The sequence below is a fragment of the Hippocampus bargibanti genome, linkage group LG02 (genome assembly GCF_051943395.1).
Source record: "Hippocampus bargibanti isolate YZ-2025 linkage group LG02, ASM5194339v1, whole genome shotgun sequence".
NCBI classification, from domain to species: domain Eukaryota; kingdom Metazoa; phylum Chordata; class Actinopteri; order Syngnathiformes; family Syngnathidae; genus Hippocampus; species Hippocampus bargibanti.
In genome coordinates, this window is record NC_142735.1 from 7064469 (window position 1) to 7082124 (window position 17656).

Consider the following 17656-nt stretch of genomic DNA (forward strand, 5'->3'; position numbering starts at 1 on the left):
CCGAAAGTAAAAGAAGAAACAGACAAATACACATTAGCCACAAATCATTCCTGTTACTGACAACATCAAACTATTCTCTTAATTGTAAAGTTATGTTTGGGGAATACAGCACTTTTACTTCTCTTAATCTTTCGAGTCATTTTCGTTAATGGTTCTTACATCTCCCCCGCCCCTCCATCATCTTGTCATCTGTGGAGGTTGAAAAAAAGTTTGTTGTGACGAATCAAGGAATAGAAACCAGAGATTCCAATTATCAAACGCCTGAGAAAGCATGCCGTTTGAATTGTACCTTTTAAATATCGATATTTTTCTAGTTGGAAGTGAATTTGATCAATCATAACCTTAATTTGTTGTTTGGCGAAGGCATTTACGTGTGCTTTTTTCGTAGACACTGGACAGGTCCACTTGAGGAAAGGCGACACGCTGCGGTGAAACGAGGTACTTCCACAGTGCACCGCGGTCTGACATCATAACTCGCAAAATGGCGACGTCCCTCGGCTCCAACACATACAATAGACAGAACTGGGAAGACGCGGTACGTTTTATTCACTTATTTTATCGCTTTTAACGCTTCCGTTGGAGATTTTATTTATGGAACTTCAGATTGAAAAGAAGACCCATTACACCACGACGATATTCGATATTCACCCGGATAGTTAGCTTTAGCAAGCTAACTTATGGTCTCGGCTAGTATGTGGATGCTAACCTTTCTTCACGTGTGCCTGAACAGTGGCCCAAAATGTCGAATCTTCATACTAGTAAACCACTTAATAGAATTATCTGCGATCAATCGACTGTTGGCAACCTGGTGAAAAAGTCATACTTAACCACCATCAGGCAGTGTGGATGTGACGATTACTGAAATGAGCCAAGTGTGAGCAGACTGACGTTGCCAATTTTGACTGTCAACGAAGTCCTCACTTGGTTCATGAAGTAATTGCTTCCCCGGATAAATGTGGTAACAAACTAAAGTATAAGTGGATGTACTGCTGTAAAAAAAAAAAAAAAGACTGCGTCAAAAGTATTAATGAAACCCTTGTACTTGAGCAAACGTACACCTGATAAGACTGCTGTGTACTTAATTACAAAGAATAACATGTTCTTACTGTTCCTCATATACATTTGTCGTTTAAATAAATTGGTCCAACAACGTTATAAAAACTGCACTTTGGGTAATTTTCCAATTCATGTACCAACAAAATATATAAATAAAGACAAGCCCGTTTTGGCAAAACATTATAAAGGACAGATATTTGTTTCCATATGCCTGTGTAGGGAATGAAAGAAAACAATCTTGCCCCCCAAAAATTCTCATCAATCATTCAACCAAAGTATAAAACGTTTCTTGTAGCATGTTTCTTCCCACCACTGCTTCTAAAACTCTAATCACATTTCTTCACAGGATTTCCCTATTCTCTGTCAGACATGTTTAGGAGAAAACCCTTACATTCGAATGGTGAGTGAGCATTTTAATCTTCAATGAATCACATCATTCTGTGTTTTTATATGGTTTATGGTGCACTCATAACTACTCACACACGTACAATCTCACTTTTCTCCCTGCTTTTTGTCCCCTCCCACCAGACCAAAGAGAAATATGGAAAAGAATGCAAGGTATAACTCCATACTCTAAAAGCAGCAAAGGCAACTTAAGTTTAAACATGTTATCTTCACTGCAGTACCGATTGTATGTTTTGCCCACAGATCTGTGCTCGACCTTTTACCGTGTTTCGCTGGTGTCCAGGGACACGTATGCGTTTCAAGAAGACTGAAGTCTGTCAGACTTGCAGTAAAATGAAAAATGTTTGTCAGACATGCCTGCTGGATCTGGAGTATGGTTCGTGTTTCTATTTGGTTTTATTATATCTATGATTATGTTTGTACGGTTTAACATAGACGTTTTACTTATCAACGTGTTTGGTCTTTATCTCAGGTTTACCCATCCAGGTTCGAGACACTGGCCTCGCCATTAAAGATGATATTCCTCGTTCCGATGTGAACAAAGAATACTTTACACAGAACATGGAAAGAGAGGTATTTGATTCATCGTACTTGCGCCCAATGTTAAATTAACATAAAAACAATACATTCTCAGTGCTGGATTATTTATTTTAAATTCCACGCTTTCATGGGTGCACAACAATGTGAATCGCACACATATAACTTCTATGATTTTAGAAATAAATGTGTGTATTTATAACAGAAATATTGTTGATTATTGACTGAGCCCTCATATGTCTTCTGTTTTCATTCTTTTTCCCAGTTCGCCGATTCGGATGGCACACGGCCAGGCGGTCAGATCGGCAAAGCAACCAGCTCTAGTGACATGTTGCTGAAACTAGCCCGCACAACGCCGTACTACAAGAGGAACCGTCCGCACATCTGCTCCTTTTGGGTTAAGGGAGAGTGTAGGAGAGGAGAAGAGTGTCCCTACAGGTGCATGGCACTCCACACATCACACTACCATTGCGGTGTCAGTTGTGTTATGGAGGCACTCGACTAAATGTTTATTTTGGCCGATACAGGCCCATACTGATGATCTGCGAGACAGTTACCATGCCTGTATTTTTTCTTTTGGAATTTTAAAACATGTTTTAAAATGGTCCTTTCCGTTTGGTTATCATTCTCACTCACACAGTGCGTGCCATGGTGTTTGTTACCAGAAATTGAAGTTTACTGTAAAACTGACACATTGAACAACAGATAATTAAATAATATATATTGAAATACCCAAATGTTACAGTGATTATCATCCTCCAATCAACTCTTGTTTCAACACACAAGGGACAAAACAGAGCACAAAGCTATGCTCACAGGTATAAATTCTCTGTAGTCTGTAGAAACAAAAACAGAAAATGGTGGTACCTCACTGTTTCCAAGGAGTGATCGTCTTCTTCATGGTACCTTTTCCAAAAGACCTTGTTGCTAAATTAACATAAAAAAACCAATAAATTTTCACTGCTGTATGTTGTGGCACATTATGGTGCTACACTGAAGGCGTGTAAATGTAAATGTGGACTTTCAAAAATCAAAATTCTATACATACGTTTCATGTCTGCAAGTAGGAAAGGGCTATATGCTTCAAAATAACAAAATATTGCTTGTAACATGAACTGCGATACAGCAGGGAACGTAGTATATGGGTCAAGCCAATGTCAAATGTCATCCCACCTGATGCCTTGTTTTTTTTTCACAGGCACGAGAAGCCCACCGATCCCGATGACCCGCTCGCTGACCAGAATATCAAGGATCGTTATTATGGCATTAATGATCCAGTTGCTGACAAGCTGCTGAAGCGGGCCTCGACCATGCCCCGGCTGGACCCCCCAGACGACAAGTCCATCACCACCCTCTACATTGGCGGTCTTGGTGAAAGTGTCACTGATGGAGATCTCAAGTGTGTATTTCTGCTTTTTTTTAACAACTTGTAAGTGGACTGGATGTTGACTTTGCTTTTTTTTAGGGGCTTCTTTTACCAGTTTGGTGAGATTCGAACCATCACAATTGTACAAAGGCAGCAGTGCGCCTTCATCCAGTTTGCCACACGTCAAGCTGCTGAAATGGCTGCAGAAAAGTCATTCAATAAGCTTATTGTTAATGGTCAGAGACTCACCGTCAAGTGGGGAAGGTAAGATATCATTCTGAGTGCCAGTGTTGCATGAAACAGTTCAGAAGACTCTTAAAAATGTGTATTTATAAATTGTTTCAGATCTCAAGCAGCAAGAGGAAAGGAGGGTGAAGGAGTTACTGAGATGGGAACTAGACTTGATCCTGTGCCGGGACTACCGGGAGGTGGGTACAATAAAAAGATGGTGTGCAAGAGAAATGATAGGTTGTTCACATCGTTCTGCATTAAATCAGTTTTAAATAACCAGAAACACACACAAAGAGCTATGAACACTGCAGATGCTATGCGTGTTTGTGTCTCTGTGTGAAATGTAAATTTCTCCACTGTGAGACTAATAAAGGCAAATCCAATCTATCACTTTATCTCTGTCTCTCTCTCGCTCACCTTATCTCTCACATTCTCTCTGTCTCTCCCTCCCCCACCTTTCATACCCACCCTTAAATTTAATGTTGGCACTAATGGCCTCTGGTTATAGTTTGGGAATTCCTGGTTTAATGTGTTCACTGATTTGATGTTAATTCTGCATGTATTTGACATGTCGGAACAGGATGATTGGTGATGATGTTGATCTCGCTGAAATGTTTACAGCATTACCTCCACCACCGCCTCTTGATGAAGAAGCTCCTGCAAATTACTTCAACCTGGACCCTGGGACGTCTCCAGCTGTCATGAACCTCACTCTTCCACCGCCTCCAGGCCTCAACCCTCCTCCTCCAGGTAAACTCACAACCAATATCCATACACATTGAAATTCGAGCCTCTGTATGAAAAGTTAATGTTTATCCGTTTGGGGCGTTTCTTGCATAGGTTTTGGCCCACCAATATTTCACCCCATGGGTCCCATGGCTCCACCAATGCCTCCACCCATTGGCATGAGACCTCCTGGTCAAATCCACTACCCTTCCCAGGATCCCCAGCGGATGGGTGCCCACGCTGCACACGGCGCACGCCATGGCGATTAGCGACAAGGCTCAAACTCTATTCCGATTGGTTTTTTGTTTTTATCCCTTTTGTCACACCAGGCTCCATGCTGCTTGTGGGCCTAGAACCTGCTGTGGACTGAACAGAATTCCAAAATTCATCATGCAGGATATTATGTTTATTTTGCATTTGTGGTGCATCAGACAACTGAACTAGTGCAGTTTGTCACTTTTTTTTAAAGAATGATTATACTCCACTGTGTTATGACTTAGTCTATTAATAGGATTTATTTGATCATTTCTTTCACCTATTAAAATATAAATTTCAGTATTGAATATCTGTTTCCATTCATAATCAAACTATGTGACAGAAAAAAGATTAGTTGAATATGTTGATTTAGAGTTAGTGTTACAAAGGAGTTGTACATTTCTGGAAAGTTTGTAAAATTTCCTGGAAAGTTAAGATCAGGAATTATGTCACTCGTTTCTATCTTTTTAAAATGCAATGTTTGCAATCTGAGATTTAGTCATGCTATACAAATGAGTGTTGCCTTTGACTGATCAGTTTTCTGCATCGTGCTCATCAACTTCATGACTGCGAAAATTCTAATTTCAAAATCCTGTTGCTTCTTCAGCTCCCACAACCACTGAGTGTAGCAGCTCACCACTTTATCATGCAAGGTTTTTTTTCCCCTGCTGTTGCTGATAACTAACAGAGGCATGAACTAATTATAATAACTCCTTTTTCATAGTTCATTAGATTCAGGGTACTGAAAACCTCCCCATCCCATGGGCGCTCTGTTAAAATTAGGTCGATAACACATGCGGCCCAAAATGGCGCTAGGTAGGTTTTGGGCTTCCTGGGCCTCAAAGTTTATAACGGGGGTCACTCTTTTGCTGGACAGTGCACCTCCAAAAGGCATGGGAGACCTGAAAGTCAAAAGAAACATGAATTGCATTTTAATGCATAATGCTGCTCGCACAATACAATCAGATGCAGTCAATATGTACTGTGGATAGGTTTCTGATTGAATTGAATTTCTGATAAGGGGCAAAAGACCACATGGGATTCAGGGTGACTCAACCTGTTTATCACCAGCTGCTCTGCCCATTATTTAAACTCTGGCTTGATGGCGGTTTCACAATTTCATCAAAATTTCGGCTAATGTAAATAGATCCAAACGCGGAGGGCTCATTTTCACAGTAGGTGGGCAGAAACAAAGGCAACATCATGTCCACATATCTTATCTGTGTCAAATATAAGACACGGGGCAGGTCCGGCCTGCTGCTTCAGGGCAACCCATGTAAAGAGGTCAGGTTGCCCTGCGAATAATCAATACCCATTGAATTGCAGCGAAATCCCAATCCCTAAAATGTAACCCCTTTAATCTTAAACACTGGGAGTAGATATTAAAAAAAAACTAAATTTATGAGTAGCTAAAGATTTTGCAGTCTTTTCCACAGCCAGAATTCTGGAAAACCAATCAGGACTCAGTTGTGAAGACAACAAGCATCGCGGATAGTAAAAAGAGCTGAAATGGCAGGAGCGTTGCCGCAAACACTGCCGCATTGTCCGCCATTTTGAACTCATAACATGACCACAAACGTGAGCTTTTCTTGTTATTTGACACAGATGAGTCGAAATGAGTGAACAGATCAACCAGATTCTTATTAAATGAGTTGAAAAAAGTTTATATGTGGGAAAAAAAAGCTGATCTGTCAAACCATGTCAGTCTGAATGGTGAAGAAAATGCTTTCACTGTGCACTTTGGTTGGGGGTTGAGGGAGAATGTTTTCGGTGAACTATTTGTGCATTTCATATAAAACTGCAAATACTGCCAAACTATGGTGTCAAACGACTGTTTTGAAAAAGGTTATTACAACATTGGAAACTTACTTTACATCAAATTAGGAGGTGACATACACACAAACAGATGTACGAGACTGCCCAGAACCTCTTAGGTCATAAAGTCGTTTGTGTCTTGTTCACCATCTGCCAAAAAGCAATATTTGTCCTTCCTCACAGTGCGGATTAATTTCAGCCTCTTCCAAGGTTTCAATTCTTCGTCTCTTGCTAGAGCGTTGAAAACTGAGCACCAGTGGGCCATCTCAAGTGTCGAGATTGAAAATAGCCATCATGCAGCTGCAGTCCAAGGAGGTGCACAGCAGATGCTGTCTGAATACGTACGTATTTACATTGTGGAAACATGGATGAGAGCCCAGATGATTGTGCTGCTTAGATCATCTTTAGGTTGTGGGTGACCTCTTTCCACTACTAATAATGACACGAATTCTAATAAACACAAATTATACAGACAGAAGTGTACGGTGTTGAGATAGATCTCATATTCATTTACCGGGACAGACGCTCCCCACCTTATGAACGAGATACGTTCCGAGCGGTCGTTCGTAAGGTGAATGTGTTCGTAAGTTGCTTCCGTGCTATATCAATGAACGGGGAAGTATAAAACACATAGGCTTTAAAAGACGTAAAATGAATTCACACCTACTGTAGCATGACGACATACAGTAAAGTCTCGTTATATTGATATTCAAGGGAGTCCGAAAAAATATTGATAAAACCGGGACTATCGATATATCCGACCCTGTTTGCATGTAATTTTCTCCGCGTGCATAGAAATAGTATCGATATAACCGGGACTATCGATATATCCGATATCGATATAACGAGACTTTACGGTATATCCTTGGGCCTTCAGTAAGCCATTACCGAAGCTGCTGGTACATAATTCAGCAATTACGTGCCACCATTACTGTTTGTTATTCATCGCGTGATCCTGGAGCGTCAGCTGGGAAGAGTGATTTCCTCCCCGCCCACATACTGTACACAGCCAATCGTAAACGAGCTACGCGCGTGCTCTTCAGAGCGTCAACTGCTAAAACGGATTTCCTCCCGCCCACATCTCTACGCAGCCAATCGTAAACGAGCTCGGCGGATAAGTGTTTGAACTCGTTGGCAACATTTCAGCATAGACGGGCGTTGATTCGTCAACTTTGTTGTCTGTCGCATAAACAGCCAGCTCTTAAAACCGCCAATGTGTCTATGTGCGTGCGCGCGAAGCACAGTACCAGCGAACTGCAAGCCAGCTCGGCCGGAAAAAAAGTGTGCAATACAAAATCTAACTTACAGCACCTCTGTCCAAACATTTTTGGACATATCCGCAAAAATGTTCGAATGTACCGTTTTCGTAACTCGAATATTATAAGTTGGCGTGAGTCTGTAATCAATTCGGGTTAGGGTAGTCTCGGGGTCTGTTTCCCAAAGTTTACCTGTTGAAACACCTGTAGTGGGTGAGCTGGTGTCTTTCTGGTGAGGGCAGCTGAGCATTTAGGGATCCCAGAAGCTCCTTGTCATGGCGCAAAGCTTCCCTCCATGGAGACCAGTAGAAACTGGGAATCACTGTTGTGTTGAATTTCTCATGGGGAATCTCCTTGAGTGGGGCAGAGTGTCCTGATGAAAGAACACTGAATTACAATAGGTACTGAATGAGGATATGTAAAAATGAAGAAACCTTCTCATCGATGGACCACTCCTGTACGACTGAGAGCTTACACAGAGATATCAATGAGAAGGTTTCTTCAGCCGTCATCTGTACAAATTTGAAGGTTTCGGACGTTTCGCCTCCTATCCAAGAGGCTTCGTCAGCGAACTAAAATCTGACTGGTCGTGTCGGCCCTATTTATATATCCCTAGTGTCCAGACATGGTGGCGCCGGACACAGCTATGATAGGTCCCTACTCTCAGGTTGAGGGGGGCAGAGGACCCCTCCCTGTGGCCCCACTGATAGTCAGACTTTAGTTCGCTGACAAAGCCTCTTGGATAGGAGGCGAAACGTCCGAAACCTTCAAATTTGTACAGATGACGGCTGAAGAAACCTTCTCATCAATGGACCACTCCTGTACGACTGAGAGCTTACACAGACGTACACAGAGATGTGTAAAAATGTCATTGGCCACATAAATATAATGGAGTTAAGTCTTTTGCTGGACAGTGCACCTCCAAAAGGCATGGGAGACCTGAAAGTCAAAAGAAACATGAATTGCATTTTAATGCATAATGCTGCTCGCACAATACAATCAGATGCAGTCAATATGTACTGTGGATAGGTTTCTGATTGAATTGAATTTCTGATAAGGGGCAAAAGACCACATGGGATTCAGGGTGACTCAACCTGTTTATCACCAGCTGCTCTGCCCATTATTTAAACTCTGGCTTGATGGCGGTTTCACAATTTCATCAAAATTTCGGCTAATGTAAATAGATCCAAACGCGGAGGGCTCATTTTCACAGTAGGTGGGCAGAAACAAAGGCAACATCATGTCCACATATCTTATCTGTGTCAAATATAAGACACGGGGCAGGTCCGGCCTGCTGCTTCAGGGCAACCCATGTAAAGAGGTCAGGTTGCCCTGCGAATAATCAATACCCATTGAATTGCAGTGAAATCCCAATCCCTAAAATGTAACCCCTTTAATCTTAAACACTGGGAGCAGATATAAAAAAAACTAAATTTATGAGTAGCTAAAGATTTTGAAGTCTTTTCCACAGCCAGAATTCTGGAAAACCAATCAGTTGTGAAGACAACAAGCATCGTGGATAGTAAAAAGAGCTGAAATGGCAGGAGCGTTGCCGCAAACACTGCCGCATTGTCCGCCATTTTGAACTCATAACATGACCACAAACGTGAGCTTTTCTTGTTATTTGACACAGATGAGTCGAAATGAGTGAACAGATCAACCAGATTCCTATTAAATGAGTTGAAAAAAGTTTATATGTGGGAAAAAAAGCTGATCTGTCAAACCATGTCAGTCTGAATGGTGAAGAAAATGCTTTCACCGTGCACTTTGGTTGGGGGATGAGGGGGAATGTTTTCGGTGAACTATTTGTGCATTTCATATAAAACTGCAAATACTGCCAAACTATGGTGTCAAACGACTGTTTTGAAAAAGGTTATTACAACATTGGAAACTTACTTTACATCAAATTAGGAGGTGACATACACACAAACAGATGTACAAGACTGCCCAGAACCTCTTAGGTCATAAAGTCGTTTGTGTCTTGTTCACCATCTGCCAAAAAGCAATATTTGTCCTTCCTCACAGTGCGGATTAATTTCAGCCTCTTCCAAGGTTTCAATTCTTCGTCTCTTGCTAGAGCGTTGAAAACTGAGCACCAGTGGGCCATCTCAAGTGTCGAGATTGAAAATAGCCATCATGCAGCTGCAGTCCAAGGAGGTGCACAGCAGATGCTGTCTGAATACGTACGTATTTACATTGTGGAAACATGGATGAGAGCCCAGATGATTGTGCTGCTTAGATCATCTTTAGGTTGTGGGTGACCTCTTTCCACTACTAATAATGACACGAATTCTAATAAACACAAATTATACAGACAGAAGTGTACGGTGTTGAGATAGATCTCATATTCATTTACCGGGACAGACGCTCCCCACCTTATGAACGAGATACGTTCCGAGCGGTCGTTCGTAAGGTGAATGTGTTCGTAAGTTGCTTCCGTGCTATATCAATGAACGGGGAAGTATAAAACACATAGGCTTTAAAAGACGTAAAATGAATTCACACCTACTGTAGCATGACGACATACAGTAAAGTCTCGTTATATCGATATTCAAGGGAGTCCGAAAAAATATTGATAAAACCGGGACTATCGATATATCCGACCCTGTTTGCATGTAATTTTCTCCGTGCATGCATAGAAATAGTATCGATATAACCGGGACTATCGATATATCCGATATCGATATAACGAGACTTTACGGTATATCCTTGGGCCTTCAGTAAGCCATTACCGAAGCTGCTGGTACATAATTCAGCAATTACGTGCCACCATTACTGTTTGTTATTCATCGCGTGATCCTGGAGCGTCAGCTGGGAAGAGTGATTTCCTCCCCGCCCACATACTGTACACAGCCAATCGTAAACGAGCTACGCGCGTGCTCTTCAGAGCGTCAACTGCTAAAACGGATTTCCTCCCGCCCACATCTCTACGCAGCCAATCGTAAACGAGCTCGGCGGATAAGTGTTTGAACTCGTTGGCAACATTTCAGCATAGACGGGCGTTGATTCGTCAACTTTGTTGTCTGTCGCATAAACAGCCAGCTCTTAAAACCGCCAATGTGTCTATGTGCGTGCGCGCGAAGCACAGTACCAGCCAACTGCAAGCCAGCTCGGCCGGAAAAAAAGTGTGCAATACAAAATCTAACTTACAGCACCTCTGTCCAAACATTTTTGGACATACCCGCAAAAATGTTCGAATGTACCGTTTTCGTAACTCGAATATTATAAGTTGGCGTGAGTCTGTAATCAATTCGGGTTAGGGTAGTCTCGGGGTCTGTTTCCCAAAGTTTACCTGTTGAAACACCTGTAGTGGGTGAGCTGGTGTCTTTCTGGTGAGGGCAGCTGAGCATTTAGGGATCCCAGAAGCTCCTTGTCATGGCGCAAAGCTTCCCTCCATGGAGACCAGTAGAAACTGGGAATCACTGTTGTGTTGAATTTCTCATGGGGAATCTCCTTGAGTGGGGCAGAGTGTCCTGATGAAAGAACACTGAATTACAATAGGTACTGAATGAGGATATGTAAAAATGAAGAAACCTTCTCATCAATGGACCACTCCTGTACGACTGAGAGCTTACACAGAGATATCGATGAGAAGGTTTCTTCAGCCGTCATCTGTACAAATTTGAAGGTTTCGGACGTTTCGCCTCCTATCCAAGAGGCTTCGTCAGCGAACTAAAGTCTGACTGGTCGTGTCGGCCCTATTTATATATCCCTAATGTCCAGACATGGTGGCGCCAGACACAGCTATGATAGGTCCCTACTCTCAGGTTGAGGGGGGCAGAGGACCCCTCCCTGTGGCCCCACTGATAGTCAGACTTTAGTTCGCTGACAAAGCCTCTTGGATAGGAGGCGAAACGTCCGAAACCTTCAAATTTGTACAGATGACGGCTGAAGAAACCTTCTCATCAATGGACCACTCCTGTACGACTGAGAGCTTACACAGACGTACACAGAGATGTGTAAAAATGTCATTGGCCACATAAATATAATGGAGTTAAGTCACCAATTTTTGGACTTCAGACTAAAACTCGTGAAAGAGGTGACCTTCATTTGGGATTCAAGAGTGGACCTGAGTGACTGTTCACAAGATCACCCATCTCAAAACTCACTGGTACTCTTTGGCATTTGAGTCAGCATGATTCGGACTTGATCTTGGCTTTACTCCCTGGTGCTTTCGACTGTCTTTGTGACTGCTTTATTTCCTCTATAGAGTAGTTGTCCATGTTAAGCGCTTTGTGACAGCTTCAGCTGTTGTTAAAGCGCTATATTAATCAATATGTATTGTATTGTATTGTATTGTATTGTATTGTATTGTATCAAAATGAGCCTTTTCCAGATAGTGTTACATATGCATTTGGCCGATCAACCCTTGTCACACCGTGGGGTCTGTTGGGTACAGTGCAGTAGCATTCATCTGGAGCGAGGACATTGAGACTAGCATCTTCTAAAGGATGACCAGACTATGCTTACCAGGGATAGCGAACGCGTGGTTTTCTTTTCCTCCCTGAGTGTTTTGGATGATTTGCGGGGGAGGAACAGCCACTGGGTGGGCCTGAAAAGGGGACAATTAGATTTAATCATGCCTCGGAGCTACGAGTGACACAGTTCTACAAAGTTTGGTCAAATATGAACGGACAAGGGTTATCCAAGCTTTGTCTCAGATTCTTTATGTAAGAAGAGCCATGCGAGACACTGAAGAGTTACCTAATATCATTGTACAATTCATTAATTCATGATTCATTCATCTTCCGGACTGCTTTATCTTTTCGACGGTCACGGTGGGTGCTGCAGCCTATCCCAGCTGTCTTTGGGCACGGAGGCTCAATCCCCCCTGAATTGGTTGCCAGCCAATCCAGTCAGCAGGGCACACAGAGACAAACAACCAGTCACTTTCACAGTCACACCTCGGGACATTTTAGAGTGTTTCGTCAGTCTGCCATGCATATTTTTGGAATGTGTGAGGAAACCGAAGGACCCGAAGAAAACCCACGTGGGCCTGGGGAGAACATGCAAACTCCACGGAGGGAGGTTGGAGCGGGGTTTGAGCTCACGACCTCTGCACGGGGAAGTCAGGGTGCTAATCACTCGACCACCGGGGACGCCCAGTAAAATAGTTCATTTGCAAAATGATTTTTATAGGTCTTTAATTTGACATTAACGAAGCTCACAGATCGTTTTTCGTTGCCCACTCAGGCTGTTCTTTTTCATTTCCAAATGTTTTTTTTTAATTCCTGCTTGAATCAGTTGCTGTGAGTCATGTGTGCCTGTGTCTTACACTCATGGTGTTATCAGCACTGTTGGCTACGTTCTCCAGCGTGAATCTCTCAGCCCGCCTCTGCCTCTCCTGAAACATGCGAGAGCCTCGGTTGGACGGCAAGGTGAGCTCCTCCATCATCACGTCTTTTGGAACGCTGACCTTCTTCCCCAGATTCATCCGCCCTGAGGTACCAATAAGACAAATGTTCTTTTGTAAGCATTCACACAATTTTTGCACATGGGCGTACTCTGCAGGGGACACATGCATGCATGTGTAGCGTGGCACCAACCTGATGCCACATTAGATTTATCCTCATCTTTGTACAGTGATACCATAGGGTGTTTCTGTGTTGACTAAGCAACGGTCTCAGGCAATAGAAGAGGTTGAAGAACTTCTGTTGATTTGGATTAACGAAAATCAGCTAGCAGGGGACATTGTGAGGGAGGGTATTATTGCCGAGAAAGCACGGCAACTTCACTCGGATATCATCAAGCGGCAACGACCATCACAAAGGTAAATAAAACTACTATTATACAGTACAGTTCATTTCTTTAAAAACAATACAATAGCACATTTATTATACATAAAATAAGGTATATTTTGTGTAGTTTTAAGGCTTATTTAGTAGAAAATTATGTTTTATGGGGACCTGGGAACGGATTATTCTCATATTTAATGGTTTCTTATGGGAAATAAATGCAGACACACTTTTCACCTTACACACACTTTCTGGGAACCAATTAAGTTCGTAAGCTGAGGTATCACTTTATTTCCAATCAATGGCAATCATGAAATTCACTTTCATTACGGGATGCCCTTTCATACTTATTTGTCATGTCCTTGTATCTGACGATACTCGTGCACAGTGTCCTACTGAAGACAAATTCGTTACCATTCATAAATCATGGAAACCATGTTATTTAATAAAACACAAAAACGTGCCCTCACCTGGCCTCTGAAAAGCTCGAAAGAATCTCTTAGAAGGGACTCTAACTATGGCCATGCTTGGACTTCCAGAGGGGTCTCATCCATGTTAAGTGTGAGGGAGTGTATGTGTGTCAATGTATGCTTAAAGTAAAAAGTAAAAAAAAAGAAAGAAAAAGAAATCTTACTGCTGAAACTATAAGGGAAGTAGTAATGGTTTGGTGGGCTTTTGGTAGATTAAACTGAGCTGAAAATGAAGGAATGAATTTAGAAATACAGTAAAGTCTCGTTATATCGATATTCAAGGGAGTCCGAAAAAATATCGATATAACCGGGACTATCGATATATCCGACCCTGTTTGCATGTAATTTTCTCCGTGCGTGCATAGAAATAGTATCGATATAACCGGGACTATCGATATATCCGATATCGATATAACGAGACTTTACTGTATATTGTGGATGCATTGTGCTTGGCAGGGTCACATGGTGCGTTGAGAGGGTAAGAGAGAAGTGTACAATTGCTCATGCACTGAGCTTAGAGGGAACACTTGCACAAAAGCCCACACCTCATTGGACAGAAAAATACATCTAATATCCAAAACATTCATTAGAAGCAGTGCAGCCAAGAGAAATGTGCTGAAATGAAGCGAGTAGACTGCTTTGAATTAATGAATAGATTTTAATGGTTATTCGAATTGAGCTTACACTCGAAATGTAGGCCACCACGGCTTCCATCTGGAGCTAAACAACAATTTCAATAATGTCACGCATAACCAAATTGAAATCCATAGACCTCCTCTATGCTATCATGGCCGCGCAGAGACACCGAAATAGCCTCAAGATTATGTCAGAGTGTGTATTTGTTGTTGTCCGAGGTAGCAAGAGTAACTGGGCATATAAATAGGAATCTGAAGATGGAAGGAGGTCGCCTTATTTCCTGTACATGATAAATGCTTGGAGAAGGTGGGGCATTTGAAGAAGCGACCTGGTCATGAAACCCATTGATGGGAGTCGCCATTTTGCTTAGGGGAGTAGTCTTTCAAAGCCGAGTTAGTGGGGTAACACTGGTGAACAAATGCAGCTGATTGGAGAACTCTGGAGAAAACGGCAGTGCGTTGGAGATTTAATTGTGTACTTCTGTCGTGTCTGTGAGCAGCAGCCTTTACATTACTTGTACCACCAAGCAGAGTATGATGTTTATGTGGGTCATTTGAAAGAGTGTCAGATTCATTACTTACGTCCTCTGGCCTCATTAGACAACATCTGAGCCTGCAACATTTTCTGCTTGGTGACATCATCCAGGCCTGGCTGCATGAACATCATGTCCCTCTGAATTAAAAGAGATATGACTCAGATAACGAAACCAAGCAGGGTTTAGTGCAAAACGAAATCAATATTCTTGATTCACTTATTCATCGAAGTAATGGTTCTGATGACATGTATTGATTGCAAGGATGAATCTACAGCTTAATAATAAAGAAGAACTCAGAGCATACATCAGTTGCAAGGGGAGCCTGACATTACTGTTATTTTTTGTATGAAAACTGACATATCCGAGCATGTAAGGGGGAACAATTTAATTCCGACTTAGTTTGAGAGGGTGTGATGCAACAAGTAGTTGTGAATGAACTTGTATTGTAAATGTGCCGTTTCCGTCAAAGATATTATTGTACAATAAAAGACAATTGGAATTTGTTCTCGCTATATTTTTAAATTGGAATAATTCAATACACTTGCATATTCTTAAATCAACAAAGATTTTTTACTTGGTTATTTATGGCAAAAAAGCGTAGTTTCATGGACTAAAATCATTTACACGTCCATCAGCAAACTATAAAGTATGGAGTAACAAAACTTTGGATTTTTGAACACATGATACCCACCCTTGTTTAATGTTATCCTCCAATAATACTGGTGCTCCAAAATAGATTTCATTAGCCAAATCAAATCCAATGTGACTTTTGATCCTGTGATTTAATCATCCGTTTGGCTCGTCACTATCTTTACAAGTAGGACACATGCATGGTATAAAACGAAATATTCATCTTGCATTAAAGGTGCCTGCAATTGCATTTGACGAATTACATTTCTCTTTTACCATTCAACATCACAATTATTTTGTTGCACTTACATTGCAATGCTAGTAAACACAACAAACTCTTGCAAAAAGCAAATATTTACAGTATGTAGGCCATGATTAATGATTTGTCTTTGCCGTAATAATTTTGCATCTGCCGTCTTACCTGAGTGTCCTGTCGTCTGTCTGTATGAGTGTGTGTGTGTGCGTAAGGGGGGGGGGGGTATCAGAGCTGATGTGGATGGCTGCGGGGTTTATCTCGCATCGGGATAGGAAGCCTCCCCACAGCAATGTGACACTGCCCATACAGAGAAGGAATAGCCGACATAAAACCAATCCTGAAATGCCTCAGTCTCTTAGCTCACCGGGTTATTTTAAAATGAGTGATGGAGGAATAGAGAGTAGAAGTAGAAAGATTTTTATTCAGAACTCACAGCTCTTTATTCACATTATTCCTCAGCACTTTTTACAGAAGAAATTGTTTTCAATTTAAAATTGCGGTAAAATTGCACAAACTGCTCTTAGATCTTATTTACTTGAAGACACAACTTTTTTTCCCCTCATGATGCAACCGCGGTGTCATTTTGGTTCCTTGCTGACTTCATTGACCAAACTGTTGTTATGATTATGTTTTGGTGCGACAGTACAACAATTCCGGTGAGGCAGTGACTTATTGGATGACACCAATGGCGGTCTGTGAACGAGAGCTAGTTGGCTAGAAGGGACATTATTCATTCATTCATTCATTCATTCATTCATTCATTCATTCATTCATTCATTCATTTCTGGAGAAAACGGCAGTGCGTTGGAGATTTAATTGTGTACTTCTGTCGTGTCTGTGAGCAGCAGCCTTTACATTACTTGTACCACCAAGCAGAGTATGATGTTTATGTGGGTCATTTGAAAGAGTGTCAGATTCATTACTTACGTCCTCTGGCCTCATTAGACAACATCTGAGCCTGCAACATTTTCTGCTTGGTGACATCATCCAGGCCTGGCTGCATGAACATCATGTCCCTCTGAATTAAAAGAGATATGACTCAGATAACGAAACCAAGCAGGGTTTAGTGCAAAACGAAATCAATATTCTTGATTCACTTATTCATCGAAGTAATGGTTCTGATGACATGTATTGATTGCAAGGATGAATCTACAGCTTAATAATAAAGAAGAACTCAGAGCATACATCAGTTGCAAGGGGAGCCTGACATTACTGTTATTTTTTGTATGAAAACTGACATATCCGAGCATGTAAGGGGGAACAATTTAATTCCGACTTAGTTTGAGAGGGTGTGATGCAACAAGTAGTTGTGAATGAACTTGTATTGTAAATGTGCCGTTTCCGTCAAAGATATTATTGTACAATAAAAGACAATTGGAATTTGTTCTCGCTATATTTTTAAATTGGAATAATTCAATACACTTGCATATTCTTAAATCAACAAAGATTTTTTACTTGGTTATTTATGGCAAAAAAGCGTAGTTTCATGGACTAAAATCATTTACACAACGTCCATCAGCAAACTATAAAGTATGGAGTAACAAAACTTTGGATTTTTGAACACATGATACCCACCCTTGTTTAATGTTATCCTCCAATAATACTGGTGCTCCAAAATAGATTTCATTAGCCAAATCAAATCCAATATGACTTTTGATCCTGTGATTTAATCATCCGTTTGGCTCGTCACTATCTTTACAAGTAGGACACATGCATGGTATAAAACGAAATATTCATCTTGCATTAA

The 17656-nt window shown here is 41.5% G+C and overlaps 2 protein-coding genes across 2 annotated transcripts; one reads left to right on the forward strand and one right to left on the reverse strand.

The window, feature by feature from the left end:
* Positions 1 to 460: 460 nt before the first annotated feature.
* On the forward strand, positions 461 to 4876 carry rbm22 (RNA binding motif protein 22). Its single transcript, XM_089022966.1, has 11 exons — positions 461 to 535; positions 1403 to 1456; positions 1585 to 1614; positions 1705 to 1837; positions 1934 to 2034; positions 2264 to 2436; positions 3197 to 3397; positions 3464 to 3628; positions 3710 to 3792; positions 4217 to 4345; positions 4436 to 4876. Exons 1-11 carry the CDS (start codon positions 482 to 484, stop codon positions 4588 to 4590), a joined length of 1278 nt encoding a protein of 425 aa, XP_088879092.1. The 5' UTR covers positions 461 to 481; the 3' UTR covers positions 4591 to 4876.
* Positions 4816 to 16141, reverse strand: LOC148901381 (myozenin-2). Its single transcript, XM_089022980.1, has 6 exons — positions 16075 to 16141; positions 15070 to 15160; positions 12923 to 13086; positions 12118 to 12199; positions 10940 to 11120; positions 4816 to 5478 (listed from the first exon to the last, which is right to left on the reverse strand). The coding sequence occupies exons 2-6, from the start codon at positions 15152 to 15154 to the stop codon at positions 5295 to 5297; spliced, it is 696 nt and encodes a 231-aa protein (XP_088879106.1). The 5' UTR covers positions 15155 to 15160; positions 16075 to 16141; the 3' UTR covers positions 4816 to 5294.
* Positions 16142 to 17656: the final 1515 nt, after the last annotated feature.